General features: G+C 38.1%; 4 protein-coding genes across 4 annotated transcripts in view; 1 reads left to right on the forward strand and 3 right to left on the reverse strand.

The window, feature by feature from the left end:
* The window catches only part of LOC144650580 (NLR family CARD domain-containing protein 4-like), a 220,886-nt gene that overhangs the window by 34,517 nt on the left and 165,527 nt on the right, over nucleotides 1-20,842 (reverse strand). The gene's annotated exons all lie outside the window — the stretch shown is intronic.
* Nucleotides 2,984-6,334, reverse strand: LOC144647986 (glutamate [NMDA] receptor subunit 1-like; the record flags this gene model as incomplete). The annotated part of the gene is made up of 3 exons (XM_078507644.1): nucleotides 2,984-3,821; nucleotides 5,097-5,418; nucleotides 6,144-6,334. Coding segments are annotated over 3 exons (702 nt in total), but the record flags the coding sequence as incomplete, so codon positions are not given.
* LOC144647988 (uncharacterized) lies at nucleotides 7,383-9,020 on the forward strand. The gene is made up of 4 exons (XM_078507645.1): nucleotides 7,383-7,399; nucleotides 7,694-7,799; nucleotides 8,213-8,260; nucleotides 8,548-9,020. Exons 1-4 carry the CDS (start codon nucleotides 7,383-7,385, stop codon nucleotides 8,905-8,907), a joined length of 531 nt encoding a protein of 176 aa, XP_078363771.1. The 3' UTR covers nucleotides 8,908-9,020.
* Nucleotides 13,840-19,938, reverse strand: LOC144647989 (NACHT, LRR and PYD domains-containing protein 3-like). Its single transcript, XM_078507646.1, has 3 exons — nucleotides 19,842-19,938; nucleotides 16,182-18,883; nucleotides 13,840-13,926 (listed from the first exon to the last, which is right to left on the reverse strand). The coding sequence occupies exons 1-3, from the start codon at nucleotides 19,936-19,938 to the stop codon at nucleotides 13,840-13,842; spliced, it is 2,886 nt and encodes a 961-aa protein (XP_078363772.1).

Raw genomic sequence — 20,842 nt, forward strand, 5'->3', positions numbered from 1 at the left:
ACTCCTGTCACACTGGATCACATTAGATGAAGTAATTGTAGCCTAATGACTGTGTTAGGCCTAAGTAAAGTTTCTGGGCAAGCTACAGTTTCAAATTATTTACTCATCTTGTTTCAATTTTGTGCTGTGGTCTGATAATAAAGGTTTGAGGGCTAGTGCCATCCACCCCCCCTAACTTCTTGCTATGTGCTCAAGTTAACACAAACATTTGCAGAGGGCCTAGTATTGATGAGCCTTGCATGTCTGAAGAGTCTCCGAGTTCGAAAGACGAATTGACTAAAAAAGAGTATTTTTGTTTAATGCATAGTAATCTGTATAACTGGTAAAAACACCGGTTTAAGACTGAATTTTGAAGTTGCATTTTTTGTCCAAGTTTAGATGGGTTGCTTGCCATTTGTTTGTGCCGTTTGTTGTTCGCGTTCTGTTTTCGCGTAATCATTTCAAGGTCAAGCGAAATTTGCTCTACTGAAGACGAGCGTTCATCGTCACATCATCTTCGGTAGCACCCGGGAAGTACAAGTTGTTATTTCTGTAATCTTTAGCAAAAATTCTATTTATGCAGAAAGCTCTCTACATTTGTAAGCTTTTGTTAATAAGGCCAATTTAAAAAAATGATTCTCGTTTTGATTTGTATAAAAATAGCGGGCGGGCGCTTTTTTAGTTATTTTTTATTTATTATTTTGTTGCATTCGTTATCTGTGTCGTTCGAATATCAATGTTTTTTCTCCATCATCAAATTCTTCAGAAGCGAACTTGCAAAACAAATCTATCCAGTACGGACCTGGCGTACCAAGGCTTTAATTTTTTTTGGCTTAAGTTCGTATTACTTGAAAACGCAGACAAAAGCCATGTCTTACAGAATTTTCAACAACCTTCAAAGTGAAAGTAACGGTCAGTAACGTTAACGCCTGCCGGTTTTTGTTCGTTGCTACTTTTTCAATTACAAATAATAAAAAAGAGAGGCGGCCCCAAAAAATGAAGCGGGCGGGAACGAGAAACACTTGTATTTTTTACTTGGCCTAATCTTTGCAACCATAATAAAAATACACATCGGTGAAATCCAGTGATGTCAGTTTATTCAAACATCTTTATTGACATAAGCCTTTCTAAACAGATATATTAAACTATCTACATAAATCTAATTTTTATTATTGCATAGCTGAAACGTTTTCACCTACAGCGCGCGCGCCTTCTTATTGGCTACCTCGAAAAACATCGAAATTCTCGGGAAACAAAATTTAATGTTTCCCTCTTGACCAGTCATTAAGTGTTGATTGTTTACCTATCTTTAATATAAGATATTACTCAAGTATTATACAGTATTGTATCTTATGATAATCCCTCTAAGATCAAATATCTCTATATAAATAAAAATTAGCTTATTTTACACAGGTAAGCTCTTATGGCTGGCTTTGTACCTATCCTGTACTCTTAGGCATTGTGTTTGAACCCCCGGCATATTTGCAACGTCAATAATTAGGCGTTAATTTCGGCCACTGGATAAACAATTTAGGCATCGTACAAGTTGGAAAGCTCTCGAAGAAAATGGAGATTCTGCTTTACACTCAGAATCCGTGGCACAGTTCTATTATTACAGCCATATTTAATGTCTGGTGTAAAATGCAAACAAGCTGAAAATATTTCGATCAATACGAAAGGGGGAAGCTAAATGTCATACATTCTACAAATAAATTACATTTTTGCTTATTCGGGTGTTTTTTTTTTATTTATAATAACAATTAAATTTTAATTTAAGTTAATTTTCTACCTCGGGCATAATGACTACTAGTTACAAATAAAAATTGCTTATAGATATCGACGCAAAAATGGAGAATAAATACCCTTAAAATTATCGCCGCAAGAAGTATATAAATAGTCAAAATAGCATTCCGTTTCAACCTCCGACACCAATGGCGATTTTCAGAATGGTTGCCTGCCTCATTTAATTATTCATTACAGCTATCAGCTTATTACCAAGTACATTATCATAATTAGTTATAGTTTAAAACAAGTACCGATGAGGACAGCATAATAAGGTAGATCAATTCCAACATGTATGTCGTTGTGTTGTACGGAAACATCTCTAAAGAGAATGTCTCTCCCAAACAGATAATAATAATAATAATAATAATAATAATAATAATAATAATAATAATAATAATAATAATAATAATAATAATAATAACAACTTTATTTAAACACGGTAAAAAAGTTTAAAGCTAAAAGCTTGTGGGGCCGTGTACAAATTAAAAATTTAAAAAGACATCCTAAAAATATTAAGAAGATAGAAAAAATTCACTATTATAATAACAATTTAAAAATTCAATAAAATTTAAAAACATCATCGTTCAGTCTGACAGTCTGCGTGGATAACGCCTCGAAGGTGATATTTTTAAGAATGTTTTTAAGAATGTTTTTATGATACCTTTTTTAACACACACCGGCCTCTCTAAAGCGGAAACCTCCCTAACGAAAGGACTTCTCTGTAGAAGACACCTTAAACACCTCTTTAAAGTGGACACCAATCTAAAATAGATACCTTCCTAAAGCAGAAAGATCCCCAAAACAAGGAATTCTTTGATCAAGCGGACCCCTCGAACATCTCGTATCACCGAACACCAATAAGTGAAGAGCGAGACACCTTCCTAAAGCAGACACTTCCTAATCACACCTTGCTAAAACGATTATTTCTCTCATATGGACACTAACAAACCTCTCTAAGATGCCATAGCTCTCTAATACGGACAGGTCTCTCATGTCCACAGCTTTCTAAAACCACAATTCTCTAGCTAAAAACAACTGAACGCCAACGACGAACGACCTTCACTGAAAACGGACACTGAAAACTCTCTAAATAAAACCCAAAATCTCTAAAATGGACATCCTTTTAAAACAAACACTTCTCCTAAATGAGACCTCCTTAAAATGAGAATCAGCAATCCTACATTCCGTGTTTCATCTTTTTCCAAATCGAATACTTCTCACTAGCAATATACAGGTTATCAGAGCTGGTCAAGGGCGTGCCCTTTTGAAGGCCATTTACTTATCAAGTGTTTATTTCTAAATACATTTAGCCTATTTGATTACTATTGTTTTCACCGTCATAAAAAGTGCCTAGGAAACACATTCATCCATTAAACTGCGCCCTGATAATTCTATAATCCAAAAATTCAAGTAAGCAATGCTGTATTGTAGCGGTGCATCATAGCTAGCTGTAACAACAACACGTTAGCAGCCAATTATTATTGCTTTCCCCTTCATCAAAAGTGCCTAGGAAACACATTCATCCATTAAACTGCGCCCTGATAATTCTATAATCCCAAAATTCAAGTAAGCAATGCTGTATTGTAGCGGTGCATCATAGCTAGCTGTAACAACAACACCTTAGCAACCAATTTTTATTGCTTTCCCTTTCATAAAAAAATGCATAGGAAATACATTCACTTGTTAAAATGGGCCCTGATAATTCTATAATCTCAAAATTCAAGTAAGCAATGCTGTATTTTAGCAGTGCATCATAGCTAGCTGTAACAACAACACCTTATCAACCAAGTGATATTATCTTATCTCTAATACTCTTTATGAGTACGTATAGTCACATGTATCGGTACCCTATCCGTCTGTCCATCTGATCATATCGCGGCACCACCTTGGTGGCTAAGAAGAGGCGGTAGCTGCTGATCATAAGGCTCACTCACCGACAGTTCGTCGCCTGTGTGGTTCTCAGCGTTGTAAGGTAACTCGCCTTTGTAGAGATCGTGAAATCCTTTCTTGGTTCGATGTAATCTTTGCCACAGAGCCGCGCATACAGTTCTTGGTGCCTGAAACGACAAACGAGCTCTAGTTTAGTCTTAAGAGATGTTTGACCGTCTTTTCACTACAGCGACTACTTTTCCTTCTCCTTTCATGATGTTAAGCTTTTTAACAATGAAACTTGCTATCGCCTTAAGAAGAGATCATAGGTGAGTTTCTACGATAGGAGTACAGGCTAAGGGAAGAATAAAATTGGATAAATATTAAAACACGACGCCAAGGAGAGATGCCATGTATCTTAAACTTTCGCACACCCTTTCCGTTCGGAATTAACCGTGATTTTGGCTTTCTATAGGGCCAATCGACCTACCCACGCTCGCCACATCTCAGCACACGCAAATAGTTTATTTGCATCTGACGGCTAATAACGAACTCAATTGGGCTATTTTTAAACCCCGAAGAAGGCACTAAGGCCTTAACAAAAAGCTATGTATGTATGTATGTATGTATGTATGTATGTATGTATGTATGTATGTATGTATGTATGTATGTATGTATGTATGTATGTATGTATGTATGTATGTATGTATGTATGTATGTATGTATGTATGTATGTATGTATGTATGTATGTATGTATGTATGTATGTATGTATGTATGTATGTATGTATGTATGTATGTATGTATGTATGTATGTATGTATGTATGTATGTATGTATGTATGTATGTATGTATGTATGTATGTATGTATGTATGTATGTATGTATGTATGTATGTATGTAAAATTATTTAAAAAGGTTCCAGGCTTCAATAGTATTCCATCGATTTATTGCAACAGCTCTGTTTCGTATGGTCAAAAGATGACCACACTCTTCAGGCAATTTTTTCGAAATACATACATACATACATATGTATGTATGTATGTATGTATGTATGTATGTATGTATGTATGTATGTATGTATGTATGTATGTATGTATGTATGTATGTATGTATGTATGTATGTATGTATGTATGTATGTATGTATGTATGTATGTACGAAAAAAGAATGGGAAATAATTAAATTTGAGAGAAATGCGGGGAATATTTTTTTTAATTTTTATTACAATGACGATTTAAAATTAGAATTTTAAGGCAATCCCTCCCTATATAATCTCTCCTTGACAGCCAGCAAGTTTTGAAGTTGATCATCCAGACGTTTCCAATGTTAGAACATAGATAAGCAAATAATCAATAACAAATCCAACAATTTTACTTTAGGGCGGAACCTTTGACAGCGGAAAACTAAAAAAAAACTAAATAAAATAAAGCGTAACAACATGATCAGAAAAAAATACTACCAACCTCTGCATCTCTTGACCTTGTATCCTTATAAGATGCATAAATCAATTCCAAGAACAGGACAACCATGCCACCAGCCACGCCAACGGCTAGAGTAATGAACACTCCAGCCATGTCACTGAAGTGCAGCTGGTCGCCTCCTTCTTCCGCCGCCTCCTGGGCCGCCTGTGTCTCGGCGCCGCACACGCTGCGGCTTCTAAACCATTTCTCTGTCATGCGCTCCAAGAAGCCTTCCTGCTGCAGCTCCAACATGGCCACGCTAAAGTTGTGAGTGTAAGGTGAGTGGCGAGGGAGAGCGAATCCGTAGTTAATGCTGCCAAATGGTCTGTATGAGAAAAACATCACCCATTATTAAAAATAATAAATTACCTTTATTTAGACACGGTTGGGTTTAGAGCTAGAAGCTTGTGGTACTGTGTATTCCCCATCGATTTGGAATTTGAAAGTGTAAGGGTTTTTTAGAGGGAGGAAAACTGGAGAACTCGGAGAAAAAGCCTCGGAGCAAGGTCGAGAACCAACAACAAACTCAACCCACATATGACGCCGGGTCTAGGATTGGAACTCGGGGCACATTGGTGGGAGGCGATCGAGGGCTCTCACCACTGCGGCATCCCTGCTCCCCGGCCTGACACAAGCTGTATCGAACAGTGTTGCATTGAAAAAGTTCTGAGTTCTCCGAGCATAAGTCGAATCTATGACCTTGCTCTTACCGGACGGAAGCTTTACAACTGAGCTACCAAAGACTGGTAGGAGAAAGGCCATATTACCAGGTTTAAACATGACAAACTTCATGCATACTGATAGGATTGGATTAGATTTGTCATGTAAGCGATTTGTATGGAAGAAAAATGATGCTATTTGTTAAACTGGGAAGAACACATTAAAATATAGAGTTTTAAAGGGGGTCTAACTGCGGTAAAGCAGCCACCAACAGCTTTGAGAAAGACACGCAACAAAATGTTTTGCTCAGTTCTCAGAGAACCGTCCATAGCTACAACCCATGCTTGAGAACAAACATTAAAAAAGAAGAAAAATTAACTTTGCGCATACCTTTCAATAAGAGTCAGCGTGTTGCAGGGCTCACGCTGCACCTCATATTTCAGTACAGCGGAGTCCCAAATAAAAGCGTAATTTTCCGTTCGTCGTACTTCTTCAATAGCGTAAGTCGCCTTCGGTTCCAGTGTTCTATGGCGGTCGATGAAATCCCAAAGCTTCTCGTAGACTGGGAGTGAGGAAGATCGGTATAAAAAACATCAAACCTTAATTTAATGACATTTCAGAAACCCCTTCAAAGTCTCATGCACAATTTGTTTTTTTTTTTTGTTTTTTTTTTTAATATCAAGAAAAAATAGAACTGAAACGGTGCTAATTAGATCACTACGCTATCCTCGCCAGTCGACAAGACAAGTTTAGTTCCTTGGTTTATTACAAGTTGCAGTAAATTAACAACTGATCGATGTAGATTGAGCTGATGTTTTATACGTTTGCCTTTCGCCCATGTTTTCACAAAAAGGAATCAAGTGATCAATCGAATCTGCTCTGATTCACTACACAAATCTATAGCGGCAATGTGTGCGTAAGGTGGCAATTTGTTTTTAATGAGACTTTCTAATAACGTTTCTGCAATTTTATGTTTCGCTTGTTTCAGGAAGCTCTTGTGACAAAAAGTTGGTTTCATGGCTGAGTGAAAATGAAAGGTTAACACGAGAGTCGTGCACTCATCTCCTGAAACAGCTCAAGAACGAACACTTGGACCCAGTTCTTGCTCGGCTACACGGAGGGGAAGGTGCCAAAGTAAAGTTCGAAGACATTGTAGCAGGATACAACAGAATTGAACAGGACTACAAAGCTCGTGCCACCGGCGCTAAAGATGTTTGTGCTGCTGTGTTCTTTGAATTTCATCCGGTAAATAAAGGTTTAGAAGTTAAAAAAAATGAAAACGAAAACACAGATATTAAAGGATTCTTGTCAGCCTCCGCCATTTTCGATGCCTTCGAAATTATGAAAATTGTTTGGTGAAACGAAATTCTATTGCATTGCTGTAAGTCACTGGAAGTCTGTTTAATTACCTTGAAGTCTGTTTTATTACAGTTTCACAGTGATTCCTTTCGTTTATAATTAAACATGCTCCGTGTAAAATATAATGCCAAAACTCTCGTATGAAAACAAAAACAAAGGCATGGCTGGCTGGGGTCCTTTATGTCCGTTAAATTTACAAGGTCATTGAATAGTTAAGAAAATTTTCCTGAAAATTGTTTTACGAAGGCAGATCCCACAACCATTTGCAAAATGCTTAAGACAATCTCGTAAGAAACAAAATCTGCTGTCAGGCAACATTGTTTAAAGAGAAATAGGGTGGGAGGATGGAAGCCGGTAAAATTATTAATATTTCTTATGTGACCTTCTTAACTATGACCTTCTCAACTACCGCCTGAGACTGATTAATTTAGAAGTTATAGATATATCGCCGACTTTTTGGTGATTTTTAGAAAGCAAAATAACTCAATTTTCCTTGTACACATAAACCCATCAAGTTAAAAAATCTCCACGAGGTGTCAGTTAGATGACAGCTCAGCTTCCTTTTTTCCCGGTTAACCTAGGAATCCATACCTGGGTGTTCTGCGGCAGTGGAAGGATTTCGACGAAAGTCTGAGTCGTGAAATTGCAGCCAAAGCCCATCAAGAGCAAGAAAGGATCGAACTTGAGGTAAGAATATTAAACTTTACTACATGCAGTAGAGGATACTGACAGTAAAGCCATTGTATATTCGATCAGCGACACTCCCTGCGTTGCATGCAGTGTTGTTTTCCCGCCACAATGTGCGGCGTACAGCGTACATGAAAATCCAACTCCGACACGTTGTTTTTACAGTAAGACACTATCTCTCTGGAACCTCTATTTTCATTTGCCTGCTGTAAACACTATCTCTTTTGTTATTCAGGGCTAGGGGCATTGTTGTCACCTGTTACCTATTGTTTTAAGAACCAATTTATTTACTCGTTCCGAGAGGTATTGAGCGACCCTGTTTTTACGCCAAAATTCGGCGTTGGCGCAGACAGTAATAAAGTATCCATAATAACGATATAATAATTAAATATTAATTGATTTCTGTTTTTCAGGAGGAATACGCTCGCCTACAACAAGAAAATCGCGAGCGACATATGGAAGTAAGACATTATACAGTAGCAACATAATGATATAGTCAATACCAATATCAATATCATTTTAGTACAGTAGTGACGTAATCCTCACTTATCTCTCCTAGTGATGCAATCATAGATTCTCCTTACCATTTAATGACAAATACCAATACCAAGGTTATGAAGTTAAAGAACCCCATCCACGACTTTTCTCGACAGTTTTGGTGACGACGTCGAAGCCTCATAAGATGTTAGTTTCATTGCGACTCACTACAACAAACATTTCCCTAAGTTATTATTGTCTCTCAAAACAGATGGAAATGCTACAAGCAAAACAGGCAGAGGAAACAAAGAGACTCCGTGAACAGATGCAAGCGGAAGCAAAGGCTCAACGAGATCAAATGGATAACATGATGAAGGCAAGCATGAAGCAGGCTGAAGAGGACAGACGAGCCTTTATGCAAGAAAATCAGGCATTAAACGAACGACTTGTGCAAATGCAGAAATCAAACGAAGGAATGCAGCAAATGGTGGAGAGTTTGAAACAACAGCTGCAGCAGAACCAGAATAGACAGCATGAGGTTAAAAAGCCAGGATTCTTTGATAAAGCGCTGCAAGTGATACCAGCTTTGGCGGGAGTTGCTGCTGCCATACCAAAGTGTAGCGTTATGTAAGCACAATTGAACCGTCCATTAACGAAAAAATTGATTCGGTTTGCCTCTATTATAACAACTCCATTACTGATATACAGTAGAATTCTCTTGTGATATATCAAGTGATTTGTAACGATTTCAATAAGAATATTGCATGTTTATGATTACCTGGGTGATCATCGCCCTGACTCGCTTTTGCTTCTAAAGATACTCAATACTGTTGTATTTCTGACATGTGAATGTAAACTTAAAGGAATTTATTAAATGCTTTGAAAACACGTTAATAGCGGAGCTCTACAGCGGCCCGAAGGGCCGCAGAGCAGAGCCCCATACGCATGAAAGAAGGAACACTATCGAAATGAGTTTTCATGGTCAACATGGATAGCGGCATGGTTCGCGGGCGCGTACGTCGTACGTACGGAGTCGCGCAACATGGCCGCCATAGTTTGATGGTAGAAATAGTGAAGCAAGAAGGCCGTATAAAGGCGGCCTGTAAAATTTAAAGAGGTTTGAAAAGAAAAACAAGAAGCAATGAAACAAAATGTGGCTGAAAATTACGTGTAGAAAGTAATCGACCGCCAAAAAAAGTGGACATTGAGAGCCATAATCGATCGATGACTTTCGTGTCTATCTGTAAAGCCAGCATCGTAGATGAAGGAGCATTCGAAAGCTAAATCGGGTTGATATAATAAACAAACCATTTTATTGCAACGGGGTATAAAAAAAAAAAAAAACACTTGACCCTCTGGGATTTGAACTCGCGACCTCCCGATCCGCAGACTGGCACCTTACCGATTGAGCCATTCCGACAGACTCTATGATGTACGTTGAATATATCCTATATCAATGTAATAGATATTGTGGAGTCTACTAAACTGCTGCGAAACTATAACAAGATCGCGAAACTATTTTCTATTGCTAGAAAGCAGATAATTTACTGTACTCTAAAGTAATTTTTCGTGCCATGAGTAATGATTTTGCCCCGCTTTAAGATTATTATTTTTGTCGTACTGTTGACATTCAGTTTAACCGTGAGCAATTTAAATTTGTCTTGCACCTATAAACCGCCATAAACATTAGTACTTTGGCCGCTTATTCACTAGAATGAAAACATTGTAAGCTCCAGTGAAAGTAAATAAATGGGGAGCTCCGCTTTTAGGCGTGCCTAAATCTATATATTACTAGTTGTTGGATTGTCTTCCTACAACGCACGTTCCCAGTCAACGCTTCAACAGTTAAGTGACTTACCCGTAATATGACCATGGTGTACTTAGCTGTTCTTGAACAAGACACTTGACCCTCACACTGGCTCTTTCCGCAATATGTGTGCTCCGGCACCCCTTGCAAAAGTCCTCTTTTAGCATTTACATTACCAGATAAGCTTTTACCTGGAATCCGCAAGGAAAGCGTAAGTGGGGTCGACCCGAAACACCTAGAGACGTTCTCTCGACGCAAAGATCAAGTACCTAGATGTACAGAACAGAAGGCCGTGGAGGGAGACTGTTTATGGCCTGAGCTCCTGAGAAGAAGTGAGAAGAGAACACACGCGGGTTGAGGAAAAGAATGTGCAGTAAGACCTCAAAACAGTTCTTTACTGTCACGCGACACCAGCGTGATCAAATCCTTTGGAAAATTTCAATCACGCTAACCCTTAACCAGTCTAGTCCCTTAACAGTTGCAAGGGTGATAATTCGTGTTTACTTTCCTAATCGCCCGTTTTCTTCTCATATTCCGAGGTTTTTGTCACTATGGTCCTATAAGCCAAAACTGTTATTTGGTTTAATTTTTAACACTAGATTGAGTTTCATTTTTTATCGTATCATATTCATATCACAATCTGAAACAAAAGAAAATAAAAATCAAACTGGTATGCATAAGTGTGTGTGATTCAAGCAGACTAAAAGCTTCAATGCTTCGAAGAATGTAAAAAAATGAAAATGTTGTTTATAGTGGTCATCCACTTTGCTTCATTTTTTTACAGTTTCAGGCATGCCACTTTAACAAAAGGAAACAAAGATTTTTAATGAACATAACATAGTTAAACATCCCAGCTAGCAGGAGGCAGACCAGTTGGCTACATGCAAAGTGTGAACGAGGATCTGAACTCGGGACGACCGAGAACGAATCCAGCCAGTGACAGGGTGGAGGGATTGAACCCGGGACTTCCAGATTACAACACCAGTGCCCTAAACCAGTCGGCCACGCTGCCTGTGCTTAGATGTGCTGAAGAGGCCAAACTGTAGTGCGGCATGTCTTGATTTTCAAAATAATCATTTCCAAATACAAGCGAGATTTTTTTTTTTTTTTTTTTTTTTTGGGGGGGGGGGGGGGGAAACATTCTGATAAACAATGAGGGGAGGGGGATTGTTTTACTAACGGAAGTAGTCAGCTCCTTTACCCAGTCCCCATACCCCCCATGATCCCATGAAACATTTGTGTTAAAAGATTAGTAGTGATTTGCCACTACAAAGTCATTGCAACATCCAGAGCCCAGTTTTTTAAAGGGTGGATAACACTATCCACTGGATAAATCGCTGTTAAGTGGATAAGGGTTAATAACAAAACATGCCACGCTATCCACTGGATAGTGATTTATCCGGTGGATATCGTTATCCATCTTTAAAACAACTCGACCCAGGTGTTTAGTGTTTATATAGATGACAATAACTGAAACACAAGTTGTCACTGTACACTTATTCGCCTTTATTAATCTCTGGTAGGAGCAACAATAACTTGGCTCATTTATACAAGATACAATACATACACTAATAAAAAAGTCTTGTGCATTTTCAACCCTACTTTTGATATATATTCTACGTATTCACCACAACAAACTACCTGCGGTCATGTTCTCAGTACACAACCCTTAGCTGAATAATTCTGCAGTTAAATGTAACTTCAACGCTTGTGCACAACCAACAGATTTAAATTCTTCTCACGACTCACAGAACTGAATTTTTGTTGTACTACATATTGTTTTAGTGGACTGTGTGGTCAACAATTTTAAACAATAATTGGCTGAAAATAATCTCTACTGACCCTAAAGAATCATAATTCAGAAAAATGCTACAAATCCGTTAATTTAAACTAAACCATACCAGCCCCTGCTGTGCGGTGCAAGACGCCTGCAGACTGTTAGCAAAACTTGAACCATTTTAGTGCATGATGAGATAGTTAATTCTCCGTACTATTTTCTTACATTTGCTACAATCCTCCTTGAGAAAATTCGGTTTTTAGTCAACACGTCTTTCCTGAGATGATCAGTTTGTTTATTCTGATAACTTGCCTGACTGAACTTGTTACAAAAATGTAAGGAGAAGATACAAGTTCATCAGTGCTGAGCATTAACGAGTTACAATGGATTTTTAAAACACGGCACATCACACATATTTAGGGTTCAAACACAAGCATCAATCCTAAATATTTAAATGATACTTGTGAAGTTCTAGTTTTGTCACTTCAATGACAAAAATCTTTCACATCTACTAACTTTACTATTCAGTCAGTATTGGTAATTTTAACTCAAGTGTTGCTTGATAAACAAAAAACATCTGACAACTTAGAGCGGTTATTCATTCACTGTCCAAAGTAATCACGTGTTCGCTCCTGAGCTCTGTGATTGGTTCAAAATAATTGAGTAACCTGGACTGACCAATAAGAACAAACATGTTATACTCTCAGCCAATCAGATGCAAAACCAAAATCGTCAGTGAATTGTGTTGGTGAGTTTTCCCGCGCTTTTTACAGGCTGCAAGGTTTTACTGTGACTTCTGATTGGTTTATTACGGTATTTAGGTGCGTTGTGATTGGTCAGATGAAATTTCTTTAAATTTGGTTTTAGGACAGTCATTACAAAACCGCTTTAACAACAGAGTGGTTTTTATTTGTGCCGACGGTAACTTGAAATTACTTTGGTTTTGCTTTACTACACTTGGTGAGAGTGTTGTTCATTGGTTCACTGTGTTGTTTTCTTGTCATTAGTCATGTGATTGCTTTGATTTTAGTTTTGTGACACTCAAATAACAACCGCTATATAACGGCATGATGTTCCCTGCAATCCGTTCCACTGAACCTTTCAATAATACTCTACCTTGGGATTTGCATTTTACGCTACTGCCAATCGTAATTACAATGACAACAATCAACGAACCTTGAAACAGAGAAACAAGCAAATATCCACCAAACACAAGCCAAATTAGTGACCTTTTGAACTTGTTGAAGTAAACTTCTGTTCCCTGAGAGGTCCGCTTAGATGATTGACGACAGAAAAAAACCTCAGCCGATGATAAGGCAGAGTTCAGATGTTATTGAAAGACGCAGTGAACAAATATTTTTCTACCACAGCAGCATTACAAAGAGTTTTAGAAAAAACTATTTTTGCTTTGGCCTAACATTTGCTTAGCGTAAGCAACATAGTTTTTCGCCGGATAGGAAGTGTTGGTTTCGTTTCCTTTCAGCTGTTTCAGGCCTTCATGCTCAGAGACTGGGGGGAGGGAGGGGAAGCACGTAATCAGGATGGGAGAGAGTGAAAACATTTCTCCCGTCCCTATTACCTGCCCTGGGCATCGAAAGATGGCGAACCTCAAAGCCATGAAAGTGCGAAAAAAACTCCGGTAAATTGTCATTGAGTATCACCATCACGTTGCTTTTGTAGCACGAGTCATACATCTGTGCTGTGTTGATCGAGTTTGAATTTAGAGACGAAAAAATAAATTACAGTTCAACAAGAAAGTGGTCACTTGATTGCCTTGAAGAACGCATAAATGGAGTTTCTTAATGAATCTGGGCAATAAACTAATTTCTACCTGTACAGTAAATATATTGTAAATATTTTTGGAGTTCAATAGTAATCAGGATGCTTGATTACCCTTTCAACACGTCATGATACATCCAGGGTCACATCTCCTCGGGTTTTTGTGATAAAGAATCTGACTCTGCTTGGGATTTGATCTTTCACGCATCAGCAAATAAAGTATTTGGCTTGTGTTTTAATTCAGCCTCTGTGCGCAGTCGATAGCCACCCCACATTTCATCCCTCGCCTATCAGAGAGACGAAAATGGAAAGTAAAATTAAACCCATACAAAATCTGACAGTTTACTGTGTGAAGAAAGGATTATCATTTTTAGTAACTGAAAACAGCATACACCCAGATATATTTTCCAGCTAATCATTCCTGTTAAGGATCTCAAAAGCATTTAATGTCCACCTGTTATCTATAAGCACAATAGTGTGGCTCGATCCAAATAAGAAAAGTGATCAACCTATTTTGTGTATACTGTTATGACTATTATCACCTAAATTTCAAGTACTGTTTTGAATGTTTTTTTTCATTCTAAGCTAGTATACTTCTGGAAGATTGTGCTGCATAGAATTGGATTATTTTGCAGAGATCGCTAAGACTTTTCTCAGTTTTTAGCTCAACTGGCCCTTGCCAGCAGCATTTCATGATCAATTCTTTTTCGCAATGTAGAACTAACAAACACCATTTTTTCCAACATTTCTTTCAGCGTAGCAGATATTTGACACAAACAAACAAGGCAGGCTTCTCTGCTTTTCAACAAGGTAATTGATGGCAGCCATGACCGATTCTTTATAAAGAAAAAATTTCTTTATGTTCGCCTTTGAATATGTCTTTAACACTGCTGATCAGAGGAGGTAAGGCTTGGGAAAAGCGTGCTGAATAACACTGGTTATTAAGTGGAAAGCGAACTGCGCGGGCTGATGTCCATGGTTGCTAGGCGAGGTCGATTCTGAGACAATTCGAGAAACTAGATGTTACTGGATAGTGCATGGCCAATAAGTATTCGCTTTCATGAGAGAGAGAAAGTACTCCGACAAACTTGGGAGTATGCACGGGAAGTTAAGAAAGTATTGAGCAAGAAAGGCAAAATCAAGCAATTTTAACGATCGTCAGCAATAACATGAAAACCAGTCATGTCAGAATTGAAATGAAATGTTTCTTCAATTTTTTTTTGGTTTATTAGTTTTTCTGCATACTTTAGCTGAAACAAAAAAATTGTTGTTTTTCTAGTTACCTAAGGTTATTTTTGTTAGCGGCACTAATTTTAGCGATTTTAGTGAGTTCGGTGAAAATCGCCAATGTGCGTTAAATTTAACCCCCCCCCCCCTCCCCTTCCCCCAAAGAAAAACAAAATAATATATAGTGGCTCCGTACACCTATATGACAACGTTGAAAGGCAACAATTTAGGCTGGGAGAAAGCCTGGATCGCCGCAGTCATGGCGGCCAAGACGGATTTCCCTGGGTTCATGGCATTTTGTTGGTTTTCTTGTATTAACCTTCAGAAGAGATCAAAACTCCAGCACACAATGAATAAAAAGCACTGAGCATCTCAAAAGTTTTTTCCTGTTTGATACGTTAACAACAGTAAAGAACTGATGTAAAAAAGGCAAGCATTTTCAATCTATTTCTCCATTTAGTGCAGAACAAGGTGCTACAAAAAATATGTGCTTCCCTACAATATGATTTTGGAGAAACCTACATTCATGATCATGTGCAAAACATGACTCTTGTGGTATAAAAAAGATACAACTTGCAGCTTTATAGCATGATCCAAGCCTGCCGAAATAAAACTAATGTAGCTCACAAACCAGACTATGTTGATGGTTGATGGTCGCTATTTCCAAAAAACAAAACTGAAAATAAACTGAAAATTTTTGCTTGTAATGAAAGGAAACAACTAAATTTGGTCTCCTCTGAATTCAATAGTTGCGAACGAGGCATATCCCGATATCTACACCCTTCGCTATATGAAAATGACTTTAAAAAAACTCACTCTCTTTCTCTCTTTTTTTCTTTCTGATTTCTTAATATAGGAAAAACTTTCCCGAGTTAGCTTATGAAGGAACATAGATCACAGCGTTTTTTCTAATGCATTAAAATGTAGCTTTAAACAAACTTTTTTTCATCAAATCACCGATCTTTAGTCCTAGCGAAATTTTGTCCTCGATTTTCTTTTGTATTAACACTGTATCATGTGCGGCGGATGTTATAGTAAATTATTAAAAAATTCCGGTTGACTAAATTGCTTAAAAGTTTAATTTAATTCAATGTGACTTTTTCTTTCCTATAAAGACTTTTGTAATTATTCACAAATATTTGATTTGCGAAGTAAGACAAACTTGCAAACAATAATGAATGTTCCTAACTCAGTATATTTCCTTTCAATCAGACTACTCGCAGAAATTGTTTTTTAAGCAGCTTATTGGGAACAGTGGCAGTAGGTATAAGACACAAAGAGTAAATAAAAATGTCAACAAAAACTGAACACTTACATGGTAATCAGTGGACAATTCAATGTTGGTTCCACGTACTGCTGTACACAACTCCTCGGCTTCTTTCTTTGTCATCTTAACACCAAACAGCTCCAGGTACATGTACATCAGCTTAGGAATACTGCTGAGATGCTTGATCAGATCAATGACTCCTCGGCCAAGTGGATTGGACCCTAGGTAAAGATGCTCCAGCTCTGGTACATACTTCAGTGCACGGGCCAGTGCTGATACTTCCTCTTCACCCATCTGTGTATCATCCAACCTTAGCTCCGTCAAATGACTAACACAGTGCAGGTGTTCAGCCAGTTCAATGATCCCGTGACCCAGTGGGTTGTATGATAAATCCAATACTTGTAACTTCTTTACATCTTTTAGCAAAGTGGCAAGTAACTCACACTCCTTATATCTCATATGGACTTCACGCAAATTTAATTCAGTCAACTGTGGCACGTGATGAAGGTTCACAGCCAAATCACTCACGGCACTGTACAACGAGTTAAATGACAAGTTGAGCTTATGTAAGTTAGGAGCCTGTTGTAGTGACCTAGCAATTTCAGTAGCACACTTTGCTGTCAAATTGATCCTTTCAAGTGTTAAGCTGTGGAGTTTGTCAGTGAAGGAGATAAAGGAAACCATACTCTCTATCAACTCAGCGCCGTTGGTGACGTTGATTGAACCCTTGATAAATAACTTTCGAGGACTTGTTACAAAAGGCAACACGTTATTCATAACCATGAGATACTCATTTGTTGGGCCGTGAATTTCAATATCTCTGACAAATGACAGACAATGATGCCGCGTCTGCTCCGGCACGTTCTCAGTCAAATCCAAAGCTCTGCTATTGTCTTGATTATTTGACAGGACATCAACAGGCTTCTGAAAAGGGGATAACGGTGCTGATATGAGTTCAGTTAGCAGTTTTGTAGGCGGTTCAAAAATACTAGTGAGATAGAAGAGCATTTGCTGTCCTTCTTTCTTTAGGAAAAAATCTTCTTCTGTCAATAGATCGGCGTACATGTATCTTTCTACAGTCCTGATTTTCCCCGAACATAACACAATGGCAGTGTTCAAATCACGCATTATAGAGAAAATGTCATCACTTTTTATTATATCGCCTCTGAATGTGTCGCATTTGCAGGTAAAGAATACATAGGTCGGTAAACTAAAAGTGGTGGTGGATTCAAGCAAGTGTTCTTTGGCAGCAATAGGTATCCATTCCTCATTTAGTATTAGAACATAATTATTACATTCAAGAAACAAAGGCAGCACAGCTTCTCTGTCTGAGACTGGACACCAAAGCAAACAATCTAAACTGATAGAAATAAACTCGCTTTGTTCTTCTGGCAAGTCGTCAATAGAAGGAGGCGTCATCGTGAAGTCATACGCTGTGAGCCGCTCTTTCTCTCCAATGAGCCGTAGGAGACGAAAAACTGACCTAGCACCACATACCGACCACTGACACATGAATTTCAAAATTTCGTCCAGCTTAGAAATTTTGTCAAGTGAGTCAATGCTTGACACACTTTCCGTCTCTCCTCCGTGCATGACGAACCAAGCAGCCAAGAACTCCTGAATTGATTTGTGTAAGAAAAAGATACTCTCCTCAGGAACAGCACTGTAAAGTTTAGAAATCTGAAAAAAGCCCGCCTTGATCATTGGTTCACTTAGATTGTTGCTTTGTGTGTCAAGGTGTTTACGAGAAATATAAACATTGTCTCGCAAAAGAGCTTCTAGAGCTAGCTTTCCGATCCTAGTTAGCTCATCTCTGTACAAATCTAGTATGTCTCTTTCTGCACTCTTTCCCGACTCTTTTACCACCATGTGATAGAGTATAGTCTCGACGAATCTTTCGTAAAGCTCCAATCTTGATTTTGGCAATCTTTTGAGATGTTTCTCTCTCCATATCAAGCACAACATCAGCAAAAGTAGTGGAATCTCTGCAATGTCCCAGATATTTTCATTGCTCAAGTAATTCTCGAGATTTGTTACTTCTCGTTCATTGACAAACTTGCTGGCAAACTCTTTAACTTGCTCTTTACTGTCAAAACCTCTGATCCTACACTGAACGTCACTTGACATTTTCACCTCATCATCTTCTGTTGGTCGAGTTGTCATAACAACACAGCAGTCTCTAAGAAGACTCCCTTTCCATATTTTGTTAACATCTGATGACTCTCCTGCACTGTACTCATCGTAACCATCGAGGACTATTAACACTCTTTCCTGGTTTTCACAGACATATTTATGTAGGCTGTCTGCCGAAATGACATCATCATCAGCTAGCAGGCTAGCAGCCTTTAAAACATCGCCAAAATCGTTGATGTTACACACATCTCGCAATTTAATCGTTAGTAAAAGGTCGAATTTTTTTAGGATTTGTTTCTCGCCGTTTGACCAGTCGACAGAGAGCTTTTGCGAAAATGTGGTTTTGCCGATTCTCGGTCTCCCATAAACCAGGATTCTTTTGGGTTTTTTAAATTGCTTGTGGCCCTTGAATACCATGCTGTAGTCTTCGAGTTTCTCAAGTGTTGTTCCGTGGGGTGTCTTATCATCTCTTAGCCATGATAGATTTGTGTACACTTCATTAATATGAACTGTGTCATTTGGGTTCCATGGAGTGATTTTCACCTGACTCATAGTGCTGTAACGTCTGCGTAACTGAGCTTGACAATGATTAAAATGGAACTGTCCAGAGGCTGGACCTGTGGGCAATAACATATCATTAGATATTTTACCGTCGCTCTCAATGTATCATCATAAATTAGAAGTGTTTTTGTTGTCGTCAAACAGAAATGATTTAAACAACTTCCTGACAGTTAACAATAGATAACAATAGCTTCCTGATAATCATCTTATGTAGGCATCATGATAATTTGTCGAATAATAAAAATTAATTCACGATGCACGGGTGGTTGATAATTGTGACTGTGAGCTGTGCCCGCTGAACTCTCATTACAGTAAAATCTTTGATCAGTACTTATTTGCACGCTTTTTGAATGCATTCCTTTGTACATTGTAAGTACTCGGACAGTGTTATTTCGTTCATTCGCAGTTCTAGATCCACGAAAACTAAAGATGCACGCTGTTAAATTGTATACGGAATATATATAATTGTTCTTATTGTGAAGGCAACGACTGAAATCAATACACTTTGAGTTGCAGGAAAAAAAATGTTGTCGTTAGCTGTTGTTAAGAGCTGTACGTGAGAGAAAGGTTCTGCTAAGGTTTGATTTCTCAGGGGGTGAGTAGATTTGCAGTGTTACGGTATAATTATTGCAAATCCTTGCAGGCCATGGTATATCAGTTCATATACCATGGACTACCAACATAGCAGGTGTAGGCGTCAGGGGAAAACAGCCAGGGAACTTAAACAATGCAATTCCTTGGGTTTTAAATAAAACAATTATTCTTCACATGCTTGTTGGACATAAGACAGCAATAGCCAACTCAGCACTATGTGCCTCGTTGGCTATCTACCATCTCATATCCAACGTGCGCTCATGGCATAATAATTATTGTTAAATATACATATCTGATTTTACCAACTGGCCATACAACCCTGTCGACAAAGTATCAGGCAATATTCTGTCCAATTCCACAGGATAATTGTTAAATATTATAATCTGCACTTGTGGAGCTTCTATTTTAGATAATAAGTACCTTTAACCTTGATGCCCTTGGCACCCTGGTTTTTCGCACAGGTCTCCCCTCTCTTCGGTTGGCTGGATGGACTCTGCTCTCCTGATGACGTATCCATGAGGGGAAAGAAAAAATTCTTATGTCAGACAGTATGAGAGGTTACTTGGCTGACTTGAAACAAGAAATTAGTTGTTTGTAAGGATTTAGAAGCGGATCACGTATAAAAGAAAATCTATAATCCTAGTATAATATGGGGTGTGCAGGAGATGTTGTCACGTGCTGGGCTATTCAGGAATGGGGGTGAGGAAAATTGGTGCCGCCTTGATATTCCCACAGGCATTGTTTGCCAAATTAAGCCACATAAAGAAGCTTCAGAACCTCTTCAAGCTTTAGAACCGCGCCGCTCGCGTGTTAACTTCCGCCAGTTATGATACTGATGCCAAAGATCTAATACGACAACTGGGTTGGAAAGATTCGTGTAAACCTTTAAATGGCTTGGTTCCTGAGTCCCTATCGTCTAAATTTCTAAAACGTAATGGAATGCACTATTCTCTAAGGGATTCCGAAAACAAACTGGTTGTACCTCATCCACGAACTAACTATATGAAAAATAGCTTTAGTTACAGTGGTGCAACTCTCTGGAACAGCCTAAAGTTAGACACGGCATTCCTTGAAAACAGGATTAGTTTAATGGATTTATTTCTTCAATTTTTATTAATTAGTATTGATTAATAGTTTATTTGTATTAATTTTTATTATAACTGTAATTTAGTAGTATCTTCCTGATGTTTTTATCCATGTATAAAGAAATGTTAATAAATAAATAAATAAATAAATAAATAGTAATCTGCACTAGTGCAGCTTTAATCATTCTAAAAAGTTAAATGCACTTGGAATCACAAGTATTTGTACTTGGCGACCCTCTCTTTGATTGGCTGGAAGAACTCTGATTTCCTTGATACATCCGACAAGAAAGAAAGAAATTTATCAATCTCAGAGTAGTCTGCTGAGAGGCTACTACA

This window comes from Oculina patagonica, chromosome 4 (genome assembly GCF_052425735.1).
Source record: "Oculina patagonica isolate OP01 chromosome 4, crgOcupat, whole genome shotgun sequence".
Classification (NCBI taxonomy): domain Eukaryota; kingdom Metazoa; phylum Cnidaria; class Anthozoa; order Scleractinia; family Oculinidae; genus Oculina; species Oculina patagonica.